The sequence below is a fragment of the Daphnia pulex genome, chromosome 1, assembly GCF_021134715.1.
Source record: "Daphnia pulex isolate KAP4 chromosome 1, ASM2113471v1".
Lineage (NCBI taxonomy): Eukaryota > Metazoa > Arthropoda > Branchiopoda > Diplostraca > Daphniidae > Daphnia > Daphnia pulex.
The window spans coordinates 5,574,835-5,594,807 of NC_060017.1; the positions used below are offsets into that span (position 1 = coordinate 5,574,835).

At 44.1% G+C, this 19,973-nt stretch overlaps 4 protein-coding genes across 10 annotated transcripts; 1 reads left to right on the forward strand and 3 right to left on the reverse strand.

Moving 5' to 3' along the window:
* Nucleotides 1–22: 22 nt before the first annotated feature.
* On the reverse strand, nt 23–4,100 carry LOC124190082 (adenosine receptor A2b-like). Its single transcript, XM_046582635.1, has 3 exons — nt 2,221–4,100; nt 1,742–1,855; nt 23–994 (listed from the first exon to the last, which is right to left on the reverse strand). The coding sequence occupies exons 1-3, from the start codon at nt 2,932–2,934 to the stop codon at nt 662–664; spliced, it is 1,161 nt and encodes a 386-aa protein (XP_046438591.1). The 5' UTR covers nt 2,935–4,100; the 3' UTR covers nt 23–661.
* A 934-nt stretch (nt 4,101–5,034) lies between these two features.
* Nucleotides 5,035–12,366, reverse strand: LOC124190067 (protein FAM102A-like). Of its 2 annotated transcripts, XM_046582605.1 has the most exons (8): nt 11,539–12,366; nt 8,455–8,575; nt 8,195–8,385; nt 7,826–7,980; nt 7,419–7,749; nt 6,813–7,238; nt 6,240–6,547; nt 5,035–6,134 (listed from the first exon to the last, which is right to left on the reverse strand). In XM_046582605.1, the coding sequence occupies exons 1-8, from the start codon at nt 11,682–11,684 to the stop codon at nt 6,046–6,048; spliced, it is 1,767 nt and encodes a 588-aa protein (XP_046438561.1). In that variant the 5' UTR covers nt 11,685–12,366; the 3' UTR covers nt 5,035–6,045. The 2 variants fall into 2 exon arrangements, with proteins under 2 accessions (XP_046438561.1, XP_046438571.1); XM_046582615.1 differs by lacking the exon at nt 6,813–7,238.
* Nucleotides 12,367–12,701: 335 nt separating this feature from the next.
* On the forward strand, nt 12,702–17,775 carry LOC124190012 (roquin-1-like). 4 transcript variants are annotated; one of them, XM_046582533.1, is made up of 4 exons: nt 12,702–12,835; nt 13,892–14,328; nt 14,390–15,083; nt 15,144–17,775. In XM_046582533.1, the coding sequence occupies exons 2-4, from the start codon at nt 14,212–14,214 to the stop codon at nt 16,997–16,999; spliced, it is 2,667 nt and encodes an 888-aa protein (XP_046438489.1). In that variant the 5' UTR covers nt 12,702–12,835; nt 13,892–14,211; the 3' UTR covers nt 17,000–17,775. The 4 variants fall into 4 exon arrangements, with proteins under 4 accessions (XP_046438489.1, XP_046438484.1, XP_046438485.1 ...); XM_046582528.1 differs by lacking the exon at nt 12,702–12,835 and adding an exon at nt 13,178–13,324; XM_046582529.1 differs by lacking the exon at nt 12,702–12,835 and adding an exon at nt 13,257–13,615.
* Nucleotides 17,770–19,970, reverse strand: LOC124190094 (tRNA N(3)-methylcytidine methyltransferase METTL6-like). 3 transcript variants are annotated; one of them, XM_046582657.1, is made up of 8 exons: nt 19,833–19,929; nt 19,257–19,710; nt 18,853–19,080; nt 18,634–18,791; nt 18,415–18,463; nt 18,230–18,254; nt 18,018–18,053; nt 17,770–17,839 (listed from the first exon to the last, which is right to left on the reverse strand). In XM_046582657.1, exons 1-4 carry the CDS (start codon nt 19,843–19,845, stop codon nt 18,635–18,637), a joined length of 852 nt encoding a protein of 283 aa, XP_046438613.1. In that variant the 5' UTR covers nt 19,846–19,929; the 3' UTR covers nt 17,770–17,839; nt 18,018–18,053; nt 18,230–18,254; nt 18,415–18,463; nt 18,634. The 3 variants fall into 3 exon arrangements, with proteins under 3 accessions (XP_046438613.1, XP_046438626.1, XP_046438622.1); XM_046582670.1 differs by having other exon boundaries at nt 18,018–18,254; nt 19,257–19,718; nt 19,833–19,970; XM_046582666.1 differs by having other exon boundaries at nt 17,770–18,254.
* Nucleotides 19,971–19,973: the final 3 nt, after the last annotated feature.

Below are 19,973 nucleotides of genomic sequence, written 5' to 3' on the forward strand. Positions count from 1 at the left end.
ATGACGCAATGAGTTACTTTGGTTCGACGTAAATAAACATGATTTAATATTTTTGAGACTCATTACACAGCGTATTTGTTTACATATTATTGTCGCCTAACGAAACGTTCATAACACAATGTTTGTTACATTTTACAAAGTTACAAACGATCCATGAATAATTGAGTATGTAAATTTGGCTACTAAACACGAAGGAATTTGACCACTTGTCCGTTTTACAACAACGAGAATCATGAGTACATCAGGCCGAAAAGAAATGCGTTGCAAAAAAATAAGAAAATACAAAATGCGGAATGGACCATTGAGTAAGAAAACAGAGATGATACAAAATATGTGTGGGCTATATGACGATATGGACAGTCAGAGAGAGTTTGAATCCCGTGGCATCGGCACGAACGAAAAATACAATCAACATTCAATGGAGCCTATACACAAGACATGAAAATATTTTAATATCATCAACACAACCGATGGGGGGAAAAAATCATGTGACATATCTCCCGCATCAGTCAACAGCAACGATGGACAGGCCAAGAAGCAGAGGCATCCTGCATGAATAAAGAGTGTAGCCCCCGTGAGAATTGACTTGAACGATTCTTGGCATGCGTCCGGCGTAACGTGAAAAAACAAAAACTATTTCAAAACGTGCCGTCGTGAATTTTTACAAGTCCGTGACTTGTTGCTGATCCGGCGGGATCGTTCGTTGTAGGTAGTCGTCGTTGGAGAGGTCGGTGGAGTTGATTTGCCACTCGATAGGTGGCAGCTCCAGCTGATAGATTTTACTGAGTCGCTGTCGATCGTGCGGCTGGATGGATCCAGCTCTCGATCCGATTCCGGTGGCCATTTCCACCGAGCTGAGCGAGCGCTCCATCGCCCACTTGGAGCAGGGGACGTAGCGGAGCAAACGGGCGAAAGCCAGTCGGAAATCGCGGTTCTTCCATCCGTAAATAAATGGATTCAGGGCTGATTTCCCGAAATACAAAATCATGACAACCTGCCGAAAACAAACGGCAACATTGAGGAAAAGAGTTGCGTGTCGGTTACACAACAACAGCTCGGATAAAGAAAATTAAACTGTTTAGCATGTTTAGATCCGGGTTGAGCCGGTTGTAAAATTATCACGGTTTTTTCCCTATTGTTATACATGTTGTTTACAGGGGATTTTAAATTTTGCCACGCACCCATCTAAACGTAACAAATTCAAAACTGAGAGCGAATTTGAACGAAATGTCGTAATTTGAGAAAAAACCCCAAAACAAATCAAATAAAAAATATATTTTTTAAATTCCTTGACTGCTATTAAAATTTAAAAGTGGTTGATGAAACTCAACCGCGTTTCCCGTTTTATGCGGAAATGTCAAACATTTTTTCAAAATTTTCGACCCTCAAACAAAAAAATAGAATTGATCGTTTCTTTTAAAAAACGAACGAACGAACCGGGACGATAAAAACTGAAGGAGCTGCAAGTTATTATCTTTTCGCCTTAAATTTCCCGAAACTGTCACAGATAAAAAAAAGGGAAAATGGGAGCGACTGAATAAGTGATGGACGTATTATGAAGCGGGCCAGTGAACTATGTAATCTGTTGTTTGCATTCAACAACAACGAAAGCGAAAAAGGGAAAAGTTCCAACCGTCTATCTAAAAATATCTGAGAGAGTTTCACTAGAAAATTGGCGTGCATTATCGTCCCATATTTATTTGAGCGGTTTTTCTGGCTAATTCAAATGGTCATAGTTTACCTTTTTGGCTCGGCTGAGTGCCGTCTGGTCGATTTGTTCGTTGTGTCGGTATCGGATGCCAACGACTATCAGATAGGGAAGAGTGCTCACGATGTTGACTCCAAAGATCAACACCTGGGCGTGTAACAGCGTCGTCGTCCAATCGAATTCCAAGAAAAAGAACAAAAACGAGAGTCACTGTGCGCACTTGACTGCGCGATTAGTTTTCATATATGTACAGCCCATATAACTTTACGGACACAGCACTCGTGTTAATCTTTATACAAGGGAGTTGATCAACAATAGTCGTAAAAAACGACCAAACGATCTGCTATGGCTTGTTTGGAAATATATGAAATAGAGTCATCATAGCTCAGATAATAAGCGCGGGCCTTTTAAAAAATATAAGAAAAATGGGCCATCACGGGTTTTTTTTTCTGTCAGCCGCCGTATTTTTATGACGCACAAGTTTGAGATCTTAAATAATGTGATATAAATACCATCATGAGGGCCGTTTTGGCTTCTTGATGCAAGTGGTGCCGGTTCTGGCGCCAAGCCTCTCTGAAAATGTGGCCGTAGAGGAATGTGGTGACGATGAGCGAGAACGCCAAATGGGCGCAGAAGAGAATGGCGTAATTGGCGGCCGAAACGTAGACCAGATCGCACTCGGTCATGACCGTCAAATCCTTGAGGGCCCCCGTCCAGAGGTACGGCAGGGCCACAAATCCCGTGACGTAGAGGCAGACGAAGGCGACGATGGAACGGGAGACTCGACGGCTGACCAGCCGCGGATAGGCCAGCGGATGGACGATGGAGACGTAGCGATCCAGGGCCACACCGATGAGCAACATGAACGAGCACAACGTCGTCCACATGGCCACAAAGTTCTTGACCTGGCAAATGGTGGGATTGCAGGCGTAGTCGGGCAGGTCAAAGTAAAAGGACACGTAAAAGGGGATGACGAGGCCGACCATCAGGTCGGACAGGGCCAGCGCCACCACAAAGTGATTGGTCGGCGTCCGCAGGATCGAATAGCGAACGACGGCCACGATCACCAGCAGATTGCCGAAGGTGGCCAGCAGCGAGATGAGCAAGTTGCACGACACGATGACGCCCGTCGTAATGTCGAAATGCTCGCCCATCAATTGACAGGCCGACTCTCTGTTGGCCGTCGTTTGGCTCTCGTTCCCGACACTACTGTTGTCGCTCGACATGATTTCCGATGTTGACGGCTGTCATTTCACATTTTTCACGCACATGTCACACCATCAGGCAATTCTTTTCGTTCAGCCAAACGGAAATGACGCCACACAGATACACGGGAAACTGAAAAAGACGGTGCAGCGAGGATGCTGGACATGAGACGACTGCTCACTGCTGGCCAGTCCAATCCTTGGCGGCTTTGGTCGATGTCTCCTCAGCATGGCCTTCGTCCATCTCTCTCCCGGCTCGGCTCTCTCGGTTAGTTCTTGTATCTTTTACCTCCTCTTTAGATCACAACTCAAAGGCATTTGCTGGCGTATAGATTTGCCCAGTGAAGCAGCAGCAGCAGCCACTTTCAGCCTTTCTTCCAATACTGAATTGCAGTTTCCATGGTCAGCTCTCTGTTGCGCTTGCTCCCGCTAGCTGCTGCTGACCAGGTCGTCACGCCTCTTTTCCCCGGCCAGCACACACTCACGCACAGCACACAACATGGACCCCATATCCTGGATATGGGAGAATATAAGAGATATAGGCCTATACACCGGATTGGCTTCTCCAATGTCTGTTTTATTTTCCGCGGGGGAATAAATAGATTGAACGGACGTTGGCTGATTAACGTGTGATCCGCAACACCAATCTGAGGATGACGCGGGCGCCGGATATGTGTGAATCAAATCCTCGGAGCGGGGCGCCGGAATAGGGGGGTGGCAGATGTTGGTGTCGGTTGGGTTGACGTACTCGTAAGATACTACTGACCTGCCCCCGTCGTCGTATAATGTGGCCAAAAAAAGAGTCCAGCTGATCTTCGGATGATGTTGGGCATCGAACAAGTAGGCGGTGCAACGGGTGAGCGACGAGCGCAAAAAACTCGAATGAAATTAATGGAATTTTTCTTTTGTTTTTCATCCGACGTGCACCTTGTGTGTATATATATTTCTATTACTTTTCCGGGCAAAACAAGAAGAAACACATCACGTCCTGTATACTCGACGAACTTTTGGCTTGTGGCGTTATGGAGATTTTTTGGTTCGAAATCCTCAGTCCAGAGAGTCTGCTGGTCAAGAGAGAGACGGATCGAGAGCCTCACCCAATATGGGACCAGCAAGGTTTGAAATGCAAAGAGAGAAAAAGCTTCTTTTCCGACTAATTCCCAAATGCATTTCCAAACATTTCAAGGTGAAATAGACAAACGAGGAAGAAGCGAAAAACAAGACAAGTCGACAATGACTAGAACAACAACGTAATGGCGCGCGCGGCCCGGCTTCCGTCATCCGCTCCGACTATTTTGTTTTGTTTTTCCAAACCCAGACTCTCCGACTGCGACTGACATTAATTGGTGTGAAGTTTAAGCGAATTAACTTCTTCTTCTTTTTTTGAGCAGAAGCCGCAGGCAGCACTTGAGAGAAGAAGAAGAAGAGAAATGGTCGATTGTATGGGGACTCGACAGGAGAAACGGCGGATCGCGCGAAATAGGAGAGTCTAAAAAGTAGTTACATAAAAGGCAATGGCAGTCGATTGAAACGAGTCGCGCTCTATTTGAACCCAAACGGCCCCCCGGATAGACCGACCTACCGAGAACGGCTGCCAACACGCACGGAGTATAGACACTTTTGCTGCCTCTTCTCTTATCTGACCAAAAGTCTCAAACTAAAAAACCGCGCTGTCGCCATGGTGATGGCTAGAAATCGATTCATAATAAAAATATACGTAACAGTTGGGGGATCGCTGAATATCATGGGATATCACATAATCGATAAAAAAGGACTTATGATTTCATATTGGCCCAGTCAAAAAATAAAAAGAAAAGGATCGATGTAATATCCGTCTAGCGCAGTTAAATGCAAGCTGGCAGCTCTATCCCGCGTTAATAGCGTCAAGATAAGTGCAACTTGATTGATGTTCCCAAAGCAAAAGGGGTAGTACAGCAGCAGTAGCAAACATGTGTGTCAATTCAATCTCGCCTTCTTCTTTTACACACACACACGAGACGCACTTCAAGTGTTTCTCTTTCTCGACTTGATTGAACGAGTGGACCACCGTTTATTGATCCCCGACAATAAATAGTAGCCAGCAACTATTAAAAATAAAAGTGGAAACGAGGTCACAACCCATTTGTGTGTCTGTTTTTGTTTTATTTTTTGATAGGCGAGAGACGTACAGTACAGCAGTAGTACACGGCATATATATATAATTAAATATATAACAATTGATGACAAACAACGGGAGGAAAAAAAGAAACAAAAGTAGAAAAACAAGTAGCTGGGACTTTGTTGTTGTCGTTTTTTTTTCTTTAGCCCGTCGGTTCGGATGGTTGTGCACGCATGCGGAGCGAAACGACCGGAGAGATAAGAGAAATGATTCCAAATGGCGACATATTGACGACCCTTTCTTTCCTACACATAACTTTTCTTTTCTTTCTTTAGTTTATTTTGCGCTGTTATTTTTCAAAACATATCGAAGCTGTGAGGCTCTGACGCCCGTGATCAACGACATTGAAAAAGGGCGTTGGCCGGCAAATAAATGACACGTAACGGCGTGAAAAGAAAAATTTCTAAAAAAAAAAAAGGAAAAAGAAATGTTTGGGGGGCGACAAAAAAAAAATAAAAATGTGGGCACAATTTATACAAAAATATCGGCGTGAACAACAACGGAAGGCGAGACGGAACACACGTGTAGGAGAAATTAGTTAAGGATGTTTTTAACCATCCGAGCGCAGTTTTTTTTTCGTTTTTTTTTGTAGACATTTTGTTTCTTATATTTTTTCGATTATGTTTAATCATTGAAATTGTCACGAAACGACAAACGACAACGGCGGCGCGAAATTGCAAAAAATAATCGAAACTAAAAGGAAAAATTGTGTAAAGAAAGAAAATGTGTACCCAAAATAATTCCTCAAATCAACTATTGTTTTTGTTTTAGTGTGTTTGTTTGAAACTAACAAGGCAATCATTCAACATCGGGAAGTGATTTTTGAAAAAAAAGAATTGAAATTATTCTTTTTTTGTTTGTTTTACAACAACCGTTCCCCATTTTGTGGATATGACCAGTTTGTTTTTGTTATTTAACGCGGATTCATTTCACATGTTTGCGCTGTTGCTGGCTGGCTGGATGGATAAAATCAATCACCAACCGCCGTAGACTTTGCCTTTGCCGTGATCCCACTGGTTGGATTGTGCGTTTTTGGTGATGTCTTTCAGCTGTAAGCCCGACACTGAAAAAAAAAGGCATCAATCAAATTGAGTAAAAAAAATGTAAATCCAATCTGGAATCGCAATTTGCGGCACGCAAGGAAAGTATCAATGTTTTGTTGTTTTACCTTCACCGGCGTTGACGTCGTTTTCCAGGTTGGCCGATTTGATGAGGTCATCAATCACTTGCCTGGCGTCGATCCTCGACTCTTTGCTTTCGATTCTCTCCTCCAACTTTTTGCGCTTGTCCGCCGTGCCCGACGAGGAGCAAGTCGACGTGTTGGTGGCGCTGGCCGAAGAGGACGAAGAAGAGCCGATAGATGACACTGTTCCCGTGGCCAGCCCGACACCCGTTCCAGCAGCAACTCCACTGCCGGCTATTTTGGGACGTTCCATCGAACCCGTGTCGCTGAATCCCGACCCGTTGCTCGGATTCCTGTCGGTGTGTCGCAGAAAACCAAATGTCAATTCCGGAAAAACAAAAAAAAAATATTTTTCGGGCCCGCCAAAAATTGGCACGACACAAAACGAAAATTGCGTGACACATAAAAATGCCGTGCAGAGTGATGACCCCCCGCCTCTGGTTGCGGTCATTGAACGTGGATGGATCACATCAAATAATAATAATCATAATTAACCAAAAAATGTCCTCAGACAACACAAATGAGGGTGGAATGGATGGTGGATGACGTCAAGAATACCTGGAATGTCCCAAACTACTTTCATGCGGGGGTGGAATGGCGGCGGCGGCAACGGTGGCTGATGGCGGAATGAGCGAGCGGAGCGGAACGTCAGCAGAAGGTGATGGAGGAGGTTTTAACGCCGTTAGACCGAGCGGCTGCGGCCGCCCAACGGCCAACGGACTGATGGGCCTCCAACTAATGTGCGGTCGCACCAGTGGACTCGTATGATTGCCAGTGTTGAACGACTGGAGCCTCGCTTCCGGCCCGTCACTGCCAATATTGCCAACTCCACCGCTGCCGCCGATGCCGGAAGATGAGGAAGAAGTGTTGGAAGCGGGCCCGTCGGCCGGTGCCACAACGGGCAGAGGCTGCTGGCCAAGGCCGCCGCGCTTAGACAAACGCAGCTTGGAGAAGCGCGGAGACCAGACTGGCCACGACGGAAATCTACAGTCGCCCAACCAACAACGATCGACAAATGGACCAAAGAAAAAACAGCCCAGCAAACAAAACAAAAATAAGAAAAACTATCCCCCAAGACAACAACACAAAATGGACGGAAAAGGCGGAGGTACTCCAAAAAACAAAACAAAAGAGGATTGACAAAAAGGGAAGCACAAAACTAACCTGAAATGTCCCAGCTCTCCGGAGCTGGATTGCCGACTGTGCTGGGATTGACTGGCCAACGAACCGTAACCGGAGGCAGACCCGCTGCCAGAATGACTGGTACCGGAAGAATTCCTAGAGTGTCCTGGAAGCAACTCGGCCAAGACGGCCGAGGTCGGCAACGAAGAGCCGACAACAAACGATTCAGAGTCTCGATGCGGTTGCGGCTGCTGCTGTTGGACGTGTTGCAGACTCATCAGACCGCCCATGACATCCGAATAGACGTCATGTGTGCTACTGCCACCGCCAGAGATCTCATCCGGCTCTGGCGTTTCTGGTCCACCACCAACATCTGTTCAACGAGTAAAAAAAACAAATGAGTTTAACAAGAAAATTTTTAAAAATGTACGACAGATAGAGCCTATTACTTGAAGAAACTAATCTGGATTTGTTAGACGAAGGCCCACCACTGATGGAGGAGCCGACTAGTCCGAAACCATCCGAAACGAAATCGCCAGATGGCACCATGGTCGAGTTGTTGACGGGCGAATCCACCGGAATGGACACCTGTCGCGGTGTTGGCCTGTAACAGAAAACAAACAAACCGACCAAAACGAATGGAATTAAACAAATGTGTCTGTGTGAAAGAAAATGGGGCCAATAACCATACAGGCAGATGGTTTAAATTAAGAAAATAAAACACGGGCCGGTTATTTTTGCATGGGAACTAAACGAACAAGGAAAGAATTAATTTTTTTAAAAAACTTGAGAGCGTGAGAAAAAGAAGAAAAACTAACACTTTGAAGCAAGGATCGCCTGATAAGAGCGTCATGAGAATGGTGACTTTGAGGATGGAATTATCCTGGCGGTGCCGCGTGTTGTAGCCCTCCAACAAACAGCGGCGCAATGTGGAACCAGAGCCGGCAAACTCGGCCAAATTCAAGTCGGCAAATCCCAGTTTCTGGTACGACCGACCTCCTTTAACTTCCTGTTAACCCACACAACAAATCTGAATTAAAGTTTGTGCTGTGGCTTGTTTTGATTGGGTTATATTTACCTTGCGGACGGATATCCGTAAAAGGCAAGGCTCCAGGACGCCTGTCGATGCGTTGGCCGACATTTTGCAGACAAACGGGAATTTCGCCGCCCAGCGAACAGTGTGCTGCTGGACTTCCTCTCTGTCGGATGGGGGGAAAAAATACCAAAAAGTCAAACGATGGGGTTAGTGAGTAGTTTGCAGTAACTTTTCTGTTTATGCTAGTCGGCAGCCAAAAAGTTGGTTCTAAACAATTTCATCATAAACAAAAGTCCCGGATCGATACACGACGTAACAATGGGCAGTAGCACCACCAGTACAGTACACCACCGCAGGGCCGCCATTTCATTTTCTTTTTTTCTATTTTTACGGCGCATTTCTCAATTTCCCTTTCGCTTTCTGTTCCAAATGCGGACGCGCTGATGAAAGACACACACTAAAAAAAAAAAAGACGACTTTTGATGTCATTCGAAGGGATTCTTTCCCCTCAGCGGCAAATGAATTCCCGCCCTCTGCCCGTTCGTTAACGAGTTCCCTTTGAAACCGCCGCCAAATGACGTCATTACTAAGGTTTTTTTTCTGCGTGTGTGTGTGGATCTACTAGAGTAATTTTTTAGATTAAAAGCAAAATGAAAACCGCGAGCCGACAGGAATTTCAGAAATAAAAATGAAGGGAAAAGTATTGACGGCCGCGAGGAGAATCCCCACACACGCACAAGCCCCGGGATGGATTTTCAGTGCAATCACACGGTCGGCCGCACCCGACAAGCGCGCCCAGTGTCTGTCCTGTAATGCCCGACCTTGTTTTTTCGCTTCCATCAATGGCCTCTCTCTCTCTCTCGGCAGCCCGACAATAACAACAACAACAACATGGTGAAAGAAGAAGAAATCCAACGGAAAAAAGAAAGTAAAAATAGATGATTAGAGGCTTTTGTGTATATCCTTGGATGAACTTAAAGGCCGCGCACACATCCCTGACGTTGATACGGTCTAAACATTGGGCAAGAGATAAGATTCTTTCTTTTTTGTGTGTGTGTTTCACGATGCGGATCGGACGGAATTCGGCCAGTCCAAAAGGAAATCAAATAAATAGAAAAAACGGGCCAAAGAGAGAAGAAGGAGACTTGAGAATAAGACTCTTGAGAAAAGAAGTTTGGCGCCTTCAATTCGTGTCGCCTTCCCTTTTGATTTGTTTACAACCGTGGACTTGCATAATGTCACTTTAAAGCTTTGATTCTTATGAAACATTCTTTTCTCTTTTCAATGTTACATCATTAATTTCTTTAAAAAACAATCGCAAATTATTTAATTCACTTGATTATATGACCTAACTAAAAACTTTCAATGGGTTTTTATCAAAAGTGAGAGCCAACTAGTACAACTTTCCCCTCCTAGCCCCTTGACGTTGATACGATCTGAACATTGGGCAAGAGAAGATAATATTCTTCTTCTTTTTGTTTCACCATGCGGATCGGACGGAATTCGGCCAGTTCAAAGGAAATGAAATAAAACGGACAAAAGAGAGTAGGCGACTCGTAAAAAGAGACCCTAAAAATTTCGCCAGTCAGTCGGTAGTACACGAGTCCGTCCTTGATCCAAAGATGATTAGATTCCGTTTTTTTCCAACTCTCCGTGGGCGAAATGTCATGTACGTGAAGAAATGAAATTCGACCAAAAATAAAAAGAATAGAAGGAATCCTGTTATTGGGGCGACGACTGGACCTACTCACTCTACATACTAAACTACTGGGGAAAAAGGAGTGAATCCAGATCACGTTTCGTTTTCGTTCCGGTTCGGGACCGGTTCCCCCATATTCTTCAATCCGGTATTCGCCTGTTCCACCTAATCTACACACACTCTCTACTTTTGACACTTGTATCAGAGTAGGTAGGACACGACTCTTGTGTGTCTCCTATATCAAATCGGACTAGAAAATACAAAATAGGAGTCCCACCGGTTCTATTGAAATTATTTTTCAATCTCTCTTTTTTTCTATCGGGGACTTTCTCTTCACACATCCCAGTTTGTGTCGTTGATAGAAACCAGGAAAAAATTGAAAAGAGTCAACAAAGAATTCAGAGGGAACCGGAAGACTTGGGTGGCAATGATGGAAATGAGGCTGGTCGAAATAATAGCCAGGGAAAAAATACACATACATAATATTTGGATTAGAATGCACTCCCCCCACAGCCTACCGAAACACAAAAAAATTGGTAGAACGTGACTAGAAAAGCCACAACTATTCAATTCAAAAAGGAGCCGTGGATAATATCACGTGAAAGTTCTTTATTTTTTAAAATTTATTACTGGGTGGTGTACATGTCCCTCCACCTTCTAGACGTCCTTGCTGGTTTTACACGCTTAAAAGAGTGAATAAAAATTTCCACAAGAGCTTTTTTTTTTCATGTTTTGAGCACAAGGGGAATAAGCTGATTTCACCCGGTCACGGCCGTTTGAACCTCCTACGACTGGCAACTTCTTCGCCTCTTACGAATTTGTCTACGAGGTAAGAGCCATCATCTTTTTTTGTAATTGAGCGTTCAAGAGAATAAGACAAGGCCATCACCCAGGATGGGCAGAAAAACACTGTAAAAAAGGTTGTGCGCATTCTTGCCATTTTGGCTAGACAAAACAAAATTCGTTGTACCGTTTTTGAGCAAATCTTGTTAACATCATCGATTATTCCAGGTTGGGAAAAACCTGGACGCTTTCACGAGACTCGGGTATCTCTACAGACTATCGAATAACAACGACGATTATGATACGCAGAGGAAAAGAGAGAGAGAGAAACATTTGGTTATTTTCAAACATGCACGACAGGCCAGATGCGTGCCAAAAAGGAATGATTGCACGGAGGAAAGAAAGAGAAAAAAAAAAGATGGCCGTGTAGTGACGAAAGGTTGTTTCAGATAGTCTCTGGCAGGGAAATTTAATTCTTGGCCAGTGCGTACAGTACACAAGAGGTCGAATTTTATTGAAAGGAAATCTGACTGGCGTGATCGGCGTTTCCCGTTTCCGTTAATAACCTCAAATTTTGATTTCTCTTTTTTTTTGTTTGGGTGTGAGGTTGGATTGTCAAAAAATTTGAATATTTCGTCACTTACCTGGAAGAAATTTCGCAGAAATTGCCGCCGTCCAGCAGCCGCAACTTGGCGAAGAGAACGGCACTCGGGAAGGTGACGGCATTTAACTCTTCTAGAAACAATTCCACTTGAAATTTGTAGCGTTTCTTCTTCAGCATAAACGCCATGATATGTTCCCAAAAGTTGTTTTTCTTCTTTTTAATTATTCAAATTGTTTCAACACACACACAGTTGGCCTAACTTTTAAAGTTTAAAGTAATCAACTAGTTTGACGGCATCTCACAGCAGCCTCCGAGAGCAGACGACAAAGGTTGCTAGCAAAACCCCAAAGGCCTGATTCCATTTTGTTTTTCTCTGTTTTTGTAAGTTTCTTACAGTGTCTTCTTCACAAGGATAAAACGATTTTGGCCATCTTTTTCTCACAGCCAAAAAAAGACGTGGGATGTTGAGAAAAATTTCTGGCTTCGTGTCGTGGGTGGGAAAATGACGACAGCTGCAAACGGACAGCCAACAACGAAAAAAGCAACTTATTAACAACGTTTGGTTAGGTTGTGAAATGAAGAGAAAAAAGGACGCCAACTCAATCGGTCACTATGGCGTGCAATGTTAAATGCAAAAGGCAGGGATCAACAACATCACACACTGTAGACACGTAATCGCGAGTTTAAGTTTCCTTTTTGTTTTCCTATTTCTTTCTTTCTGGCTTTATAACGATCGAACGACCAAACCTTCGTCACTGCCCGTCCTGTTACACACGACTGTTTGTGCCAGCCAAACTTTTGGTCCTTTCTGTATTATACTGGTGGCAGGCAGGCAGGGAGCTTCCAACTGTTTCTTTACGGCCAGACAACAATGCTATCTCGGCTGACCTCTAGCGGTAGGTTTTGAAACCACGCTGCGGTTTTTTCTGAAGGCTTTCGGTTACGCATTATTAAGCCTAGCCTTTTCGGTTTTTTCTTAACGCGATTTCAAGTACATGCAACCACCTAGAACGCGCTGCAGGGTTCAATCAGTCAGGAGAAACACACACACGGCATTGACGCAATACGGCCTTAAACAATTTCATTATGAAAGAAAGAGTGCTGGGAGCCTTGAGAGTTGGCACAGCCAAACGAGCGCAGCTAGAACATTCGTGAAAGATTGCCGAATTATTGCGAAACAACGTGGCTGCTGCACCTTTCTCTCTCGGGACATCAGCAAGCCCTCCCGCGTCCACAACGCACGATAAGAATGAACGATGTTAATCAGTTGATTGCCCTTGATAAACAAAAAAAACAATAGGGGCATGGCAACTCGACCTCTTCAATGGACGCAAGAGGTAAAAACATATGTTTCTAATTTCATAATAGAGAATCTTTGCATAGTCATTAGAAATTTAAAAGAAACAGTGATACAGTGAAATTAAATTAGTAATTACCTCTTTTCTAAAAAAAAATAAAAGTTTATGTCAACAATTTCGTCGCCATTTTGTTATTGCATCGTTACAAACTCTTATCAGTAAGCAAACATGAACGATTTTCTAACCGATTAGGTTCTGTGTTGTACAATATACTAGAATATAATAATGCGTCGTAATAATAAAAATTAGAAACCAGGAAAATAATCAAATCAAATGGGTAAACCGACTTTTTTGTTCTTTTCCACCGACTTCGTCTGCTAGCCGATTCACTATTGGTGAAGGGCGTTGCTAAGGATGGGATGGGGAAACGGGGAAGAGAGCCAGTGGGAGGGGAAAGTATGGCCGAGTCGCGATGGAATCGAAGGCAACGTATATCCTAGACCCGGGACTTTTTTGACCTTTTCACTGGTAAATCTTCATTTCTTAAACTCTAGAAACATCTTATTCGATAGCTAAACTTTTCCTCTGTCGATTGACGTGAAATTTGCGGTGAAATTCTCTTATTTTCCATGTGAAATTTGTAAAACAAAAAGTGCCCACTGTGTCGTACGTCGTGTGTGCTGCTGTATATGTGGCTCAGGCCCAAGGCAACAAAGACATTTTTGTTCTTTTTGTCGACGGGCTTTCAGCATTTCTCCTATCTTTTTCATCCCGTAATATTTTGTCAGTTTTTGCTCTGTTTTTCTACCAACACTATTGGTAATTATTAATTGTCTCCCCCAAAAGTGTGATTCGTGTTGGTTAAATGTGACGCGGTGTCGTTGTGCAATTGAGGGACTCCCGAGGCTTCTTTTGCACGGGATAGTCCATGAACCGTCTTTTTATAAAAAGAAGAACCGGTCCGATCTGGTTAGGTCGACTGCAACAAGCAATTGACCGGACTCAGCCCGTGTGTTTCCCCACTCCTGCCGTTATTCATCGTTTTGGGGTTTATTATTAGTCGACTAATTCTTTGTTTTATTTTCGTATTTCTAGGGGCATTATGGGAAGCATGTGAGTTGGGACCGGGCGGGAGGCCCAGCTACTGCTTAAACCCTCTCCGCCCCAGCACAGGAGTTGCTGCAATATATTCACCCTTTTATTCCCTATTTTTCTCTACCAAAAAATTAGCCCTTAACCTTTCTTGATTTTTTTGAAATTTGTTGATTCCTTTTTTACCTTTTTCCTGTGTCCTCCTACCGAAACAACACACCAACCAAGAGACGAAAAACAAAAGCAAATCACGTTTGAAATTACCGGAAATCAAGTTAACACAGAAACCAACTTAAAGGCAGTGCGCGGACAAACATTAAAGAATGCCAATTCAAGCTCCTCAGTGGACTGAATTCCTTTCTTGTCCCATCTGCCGTCACGAATTCGACCGTGTCCAGCGTCAACCCATCAGCCTCGCATGTGGACATACACTCTGCAAGGTATATTAGTCATCTCCTCATCCTCAATTCAAACTAATTTGTTTTAAATTCTCCTTTATAGACATGTCTTTCGAAGCTGCACCGCCGACAATGTCCATTTGACCAAAGCAGTGTCAGCATCGAAGCTGAAGACTTGCCAGTCAACACAGCCCTTTTACAACTCATCTCGCCATCTGGTATCCACCACAATGGCGACCATAACGAAGAAAATCATCATGACGATCAAGACCAATCAATGGAGGAAGAAGTGCAGTCGTCGACGACGCTCCTCTCATCTTTGGACAAGGACCAATGGCAGTTGTATCGCTCCAGTCGTCGCTGCGTCGAGGAGCTGGCCCTGTTCTTGAAGATTAGTGGAGGCGTGCCACTCCTATCACGACCGATGCAACGCAAATTGGTGACTTTGATTACTTGCCAACTGGCCGAATCAGAAGGACGGGCCAGAGCTGTTCGTGCAGCTCGATCCTTGGGCGAACGCACCGTCACCGAACTCATATTGCAACATCAGAATCCGCAACAACTTTCAGCTAATCTTTGGGCTGCCGTTCGGGCTAGAGGCTGCCAGTTTCTTGGCCCGGCCATGCAAGAAGAAGTCTTGAGGCTTGTTCTCCTCGCCTTGGAAGATGGATCGGCTTTGTCACGTAAAGTTCTTGTCATGTTCGTCGTCCAGCGACTTGAACCTCATTTCCCACAAGCATCCAAGACTAGCATTGGTCACGTTGTCCAGCTACTTTACCGTGCCTCCTGTTTCAAAGGTACTTATAACTCATCCTAATTTATTAATCAAACAATAGTTAATTTGTTTTCTCATCCAGTGTCTAAAAGAGAGGGCGATTCGTCATTGATGCAATTGAAAGATGAATTTAGGACTTACGATTCTCTTCGACGAGAACACGACGCCCAGATTGTGCAGATCGCCACCGAAGCCGGACTAAGGATCGCCCCCGATCAATGGTCGTCGTTACTGTACGGCGATTCGGCCCACAAATCGCACATGCAAAGCATCATAGACAAATTACAGACCCCCCAGTCATTTGGCCAATCAGTGCAGGAACTGGTCATCGCCCTGCAGCGTACAGGTGATCCGCACAACCTGTCCAATTTACGACCTAGTCTGGAGCTTCTTGCCGCTCTCGATCCTTGTCCCGATGCCACTCTTCCCAGCTGGGCAGAATGCGACGGGGCTCTGGAAGCGGCCCGGATGACTGTTCGAGGTTTGATTGATTTCGTCTCTTCACACGGCGGAGGCGGCCGATCCAACGGCCGACAGTCTGAGCAAGCCGCCCACGGATCGCATGGCATCAAGTACAAAACCAGTTTGTGTCGCGATCTTCTTCGTGGTGGCTGCCCCCGTGGATCCAATTGCACTTTCGCCCACTCGGAAGAAGAGCTGGACCGGTATCGATCCCGTCACCGAAAGAATTCCGGCAAACTGAGAAACGGAACTGGCGAAGGAGGAAGTTTAGGGTCTCAAGAAAATTTGGTGGTGGGTGTAGACGCCGGCGGAATCGCCATGATCACCGAAACGGACCCAACCAGCTTTTACTACAATCCAGCACCTGCGGACGGCACAGCCCCCATGATGAGCCGTGGTCGTCCCAACTACGCCGGCCCGCCTTACACTGCCGCACACGTCCCATTTCGTTCGCGCGGACATTATGGAGCTAGTGCCTATCCGACTCCGCCGCCACCAACCTACGGTGCTGGACCGCATCTCTACGGAGCGCCTTCGATTCCGCCTCAACCCGAGTACGGAATGCAGGCACCAATGGCTGACTATCCAAGTCGGCCCATCGAAACTGCTCGCTTGATTCCCTCTCTGGCCAGTCAAAGTTTGGGCGTTTTGCAGAGTCGAAAGCAAGAAATTTTAGATCAACTTGAGAAAATTGGCACTGCCACCAACAGCAGCAGTAGTCAAAATTATTCCATCTGGAATGGACGGGCGGCGGCAGCAGCAGCCGCTGCTGCTGCAGCTGGAACTACTTCAGGTTATGGCCGGGCGGATGGGTTGTTTGACGATGATTTCATCCCGTTTGGCGCACCCCTTTGCAGCAAGTACGGCCCTATATCACGTCTTTCGAGGATCATCCCTCGGCAATCCAATCCCATCCAGGCGACTTCTGCATTTGGCCATTCGCTCATTTCGACCCCGATGAAGCGAACGCCGTTAAGTTCCACTGGACGCGACTTGGATGACTGGACCGAAGGCCAAGATGAAGACGACGCTGATGGTGGGCAAGAACCTAACGGTGACTCCGCACCGCCAGCTGCTGAACCGGTTCGCGATTTCTACGTGGAGTCGGAACGGATGAAATACGAGCTGGAATTAATCAAGCAGCAAATTGACGAACTGAAAATGGCTACCCGTGAAGCTTCTATAGGTTGTATGACGGAAGGTCGCCAGCGTTTATCGCGTGAGCTCCATTTGATCGAAGAAAACATCCGCGAGAAGGAGCGTCAGCTTCGATTGACGCAACGCAAACGCCGCAATGTGGCCACTCCGGTCCACGGGAAGGCCCCCATCGACTGGGATGTGAAATTCTTCAACGGTTTCAACGATCCCTTGGTAGGGACCGTTACCACAACGGGTGACGACGAGGATACAGGAATCGCAAACGGTATGAGGGAGCTGGAACTTCGTCTCCAGCATGATTTGGAGGAACAAGAATAATGAAGAAGAAAAATTGACGTTTTGTGCAGTTCACAAACAAAACATTTGAGTGGTTGTTTTTTCAACGAAGTGCTACGTTTCCTCATTTTTTTTTTCCAAACTTCTTTCCTAATTTCACAGACCTGATCCCTGTAGGATCATTTTTGACAATTCGTACACTTTCACCCAAATGTCATAATTGTGTTATCACCCCCCCTCCCCCCGCGTAATTACGTCTTGAAAACTATACAAATCCTTACATGAGTCTTCTCTCTTCACATGTGTGTTACGGTCAATATTTCTCTGCATTATATTAATGCGAATCGTTACGACGGCATTGGCGGACTGTGGCAGAGTTATATAGACACTTTCTTTTTTTCTCCTTTATTCGCGAGAACCCACACTCGGACGTCGCTCTCCTCACAATTGTCTGACCTAACCGATTCACATATTCGTTACAAGAAAAACCAATTTAGTTATTTTTCATCCACCTTTCGGCTATTGTATTTTGCTCCCCTATGGCTCTATACTTTTATTCGATTTTCTTAATTCGTGTCAGGATTTCACTAGTTAACAAGAAAAAAGAAACGAGTATGGAAATTACTGTAGCCTTAAAGATTCCGGAATGTTAATTCCCCTTTTTCACCTTAACGCGATTGAACGCATCGTGGGTGTATATCGCAATCTTTAATTCTTTTCTTTCAAATGCATCTGTGGTTTATCGTCTTTTGCGTGTGTAACAAGACGTGCTTGATAAATAATTTTCGAATAATGAAAATACACAAATCAAATCGTCATTTCATTTTATTTATTATTTCTTACAAATTTTAGACACAACAATCGGCAATATAAGGATTCCACCTGCAAACAAGAAAATCTATAAGTAACTTTGAAAAAACACAAAATGTGTTATCAATATTTAACAGCCTCAGAAAGTGATTGGTGGTCAAGGCTGTCGTCATTCAAACAGTCAAGAGTAGCAAATATAGGTTCCATCATTTACAAAACAAAGTTACTTAAAATAAACTAAAGCCAATACCTTCAGAGGCAGTTTGATTGCCGCAGACAACAGCTCCTAAAAATGAAAGGATACGACGAAATTAAATACCATGTCATGCAACTAACAATTGGAAAAACAATTAATATGCCTCAGATCGGCAAATTATTTATATCTTCCTTTGTTTCAGATGATTATAATAATCATCATAAAATTGCACGTTTCTGGCACACGACCAAGAGTAAAATAATCACCTCCACGACGAACTTCTGGCCACACCTGCAGAAATAAAAAGACTACTGTAAAATCAACAACAACCAAAGAAACATAATTTTCTAAATAGTAAATCAGATCGCAATATCTTCCTTAGATTCAGATGACCTATGCTAGATTATCATCATTTAAAATTATAAAATAGGAATTCATCAAATCAACCCACCTTCAATGATGGAGCAAATCCAGGCAAAGGCAGCTGTCAATTCACTAACCTGCAAGAAATGAAACTGGTTTACTACAAGAAACACAACCACCATACTTGAGCTCACTATGACAAAATTGGTCAGTTAGAGCTAATACATGCTTCCTCCACAATAAATGTCAGGAATAATTTTGGATCATCATGAAAATTTTTTTACAATGATTAAACATGCATGCTTACATCATCTCTTGATGAATTTCCCTTGAACAAAGACCCGCGGTTCGTCCACGCCTTCCTTTTTGTTTACCGTTCTCCTGTTCACATAATGGCAACTGGAAACGTCAAATCCGGCGTCGGCCACTAAGTTTGTTAGGCGCTCAACAGAAAAGAAATACGACCTACAGAAATAAAATATTTTAGAATAATGTATACATAAAATAGTAAGACAATGAAATTTACCTTGTACCATCCTGCCTAACATAAAAATTGTCCCCAATCTTGTTTCCCCTTCCAAAGCGAAGTTGGGCCATATCATAAAGACCATAGTCTCGAAATACCAAGACCCCACCAGGCTTAAGAATAGCAGAAGCTGAGTGCAGAGCTTGTTGGAATTTGTCTGGGTGAATGGCTGAAAGAACGAAGATGAGGCTCACCACATCAACCAACTCCGGAATATTATCCTCCAATCTAGAATTGCCAAAAGAAAAAGGTTAATGTGGAAAAATTTATGGAAAAGTCTTTCTTATTAAAGCAAAGTATCAGATAGGGGCGAAAGACTAAATGCCAATTTCCTGCACTGTCATTAGGACAAAGTTGTGTCATCACATTTAATCAAAAAATAATACAATTTGAATAATTCTCACCTGTCTTTTGTAATGTCACAGACAAAAACTTTCATCCTCTCTTCATTAAATCTGAGATCACCCTTGACGAACTCAACCGCCCTCGGGGAAAAGTCGCAGCCGTAAATGTAGAGGTTAGCATTTTCTTCCAATAACGGAAACAGGAAATTTCCGACTCCACACCCGATTTCTAGAAGAGTTTTCTTGGTATCACCATCGATTCCGACCAACAGCTCAAACTCTCGAGTAGTCCAATGACGATCCCGGAAAAACCTCGTATCATTCCTCTTGTAAAATAGGTCCCAATTCTTTTGAGCTTCGGCTTCTAGCTTCGATCTCTTGAATTCGGATACAACAGTCTCATCTTGTTTCTTCAATCTGTTCTCTTCTTCTTCTGTCAAGACTCGATGTGTGTTCGAGGCAATGCCCTCCATGACGGAACGACACGTGGGATCTTCATCCCCACTAGACACGACTGCACATCTAAGCAAAACATATCCATGAAAATCATAAACATCCAAATACATACATTTACAAATAATATTCCGCTTTCACACAATTATACAAAGCGTTTAAAGGCGTTTAAACAAAACTTACCAGATTTCTCCATGATGAACAAAGTCTACTCGCATTAAAAGACGAATTCAAATTCAGTACTCTTGCTTCGGCTTTCAGGGCTTTTATAGAGAAACAGAAAGTCGTTCAACTAAGGCCTCTGGCACTCTGGGGGGGGGGTCA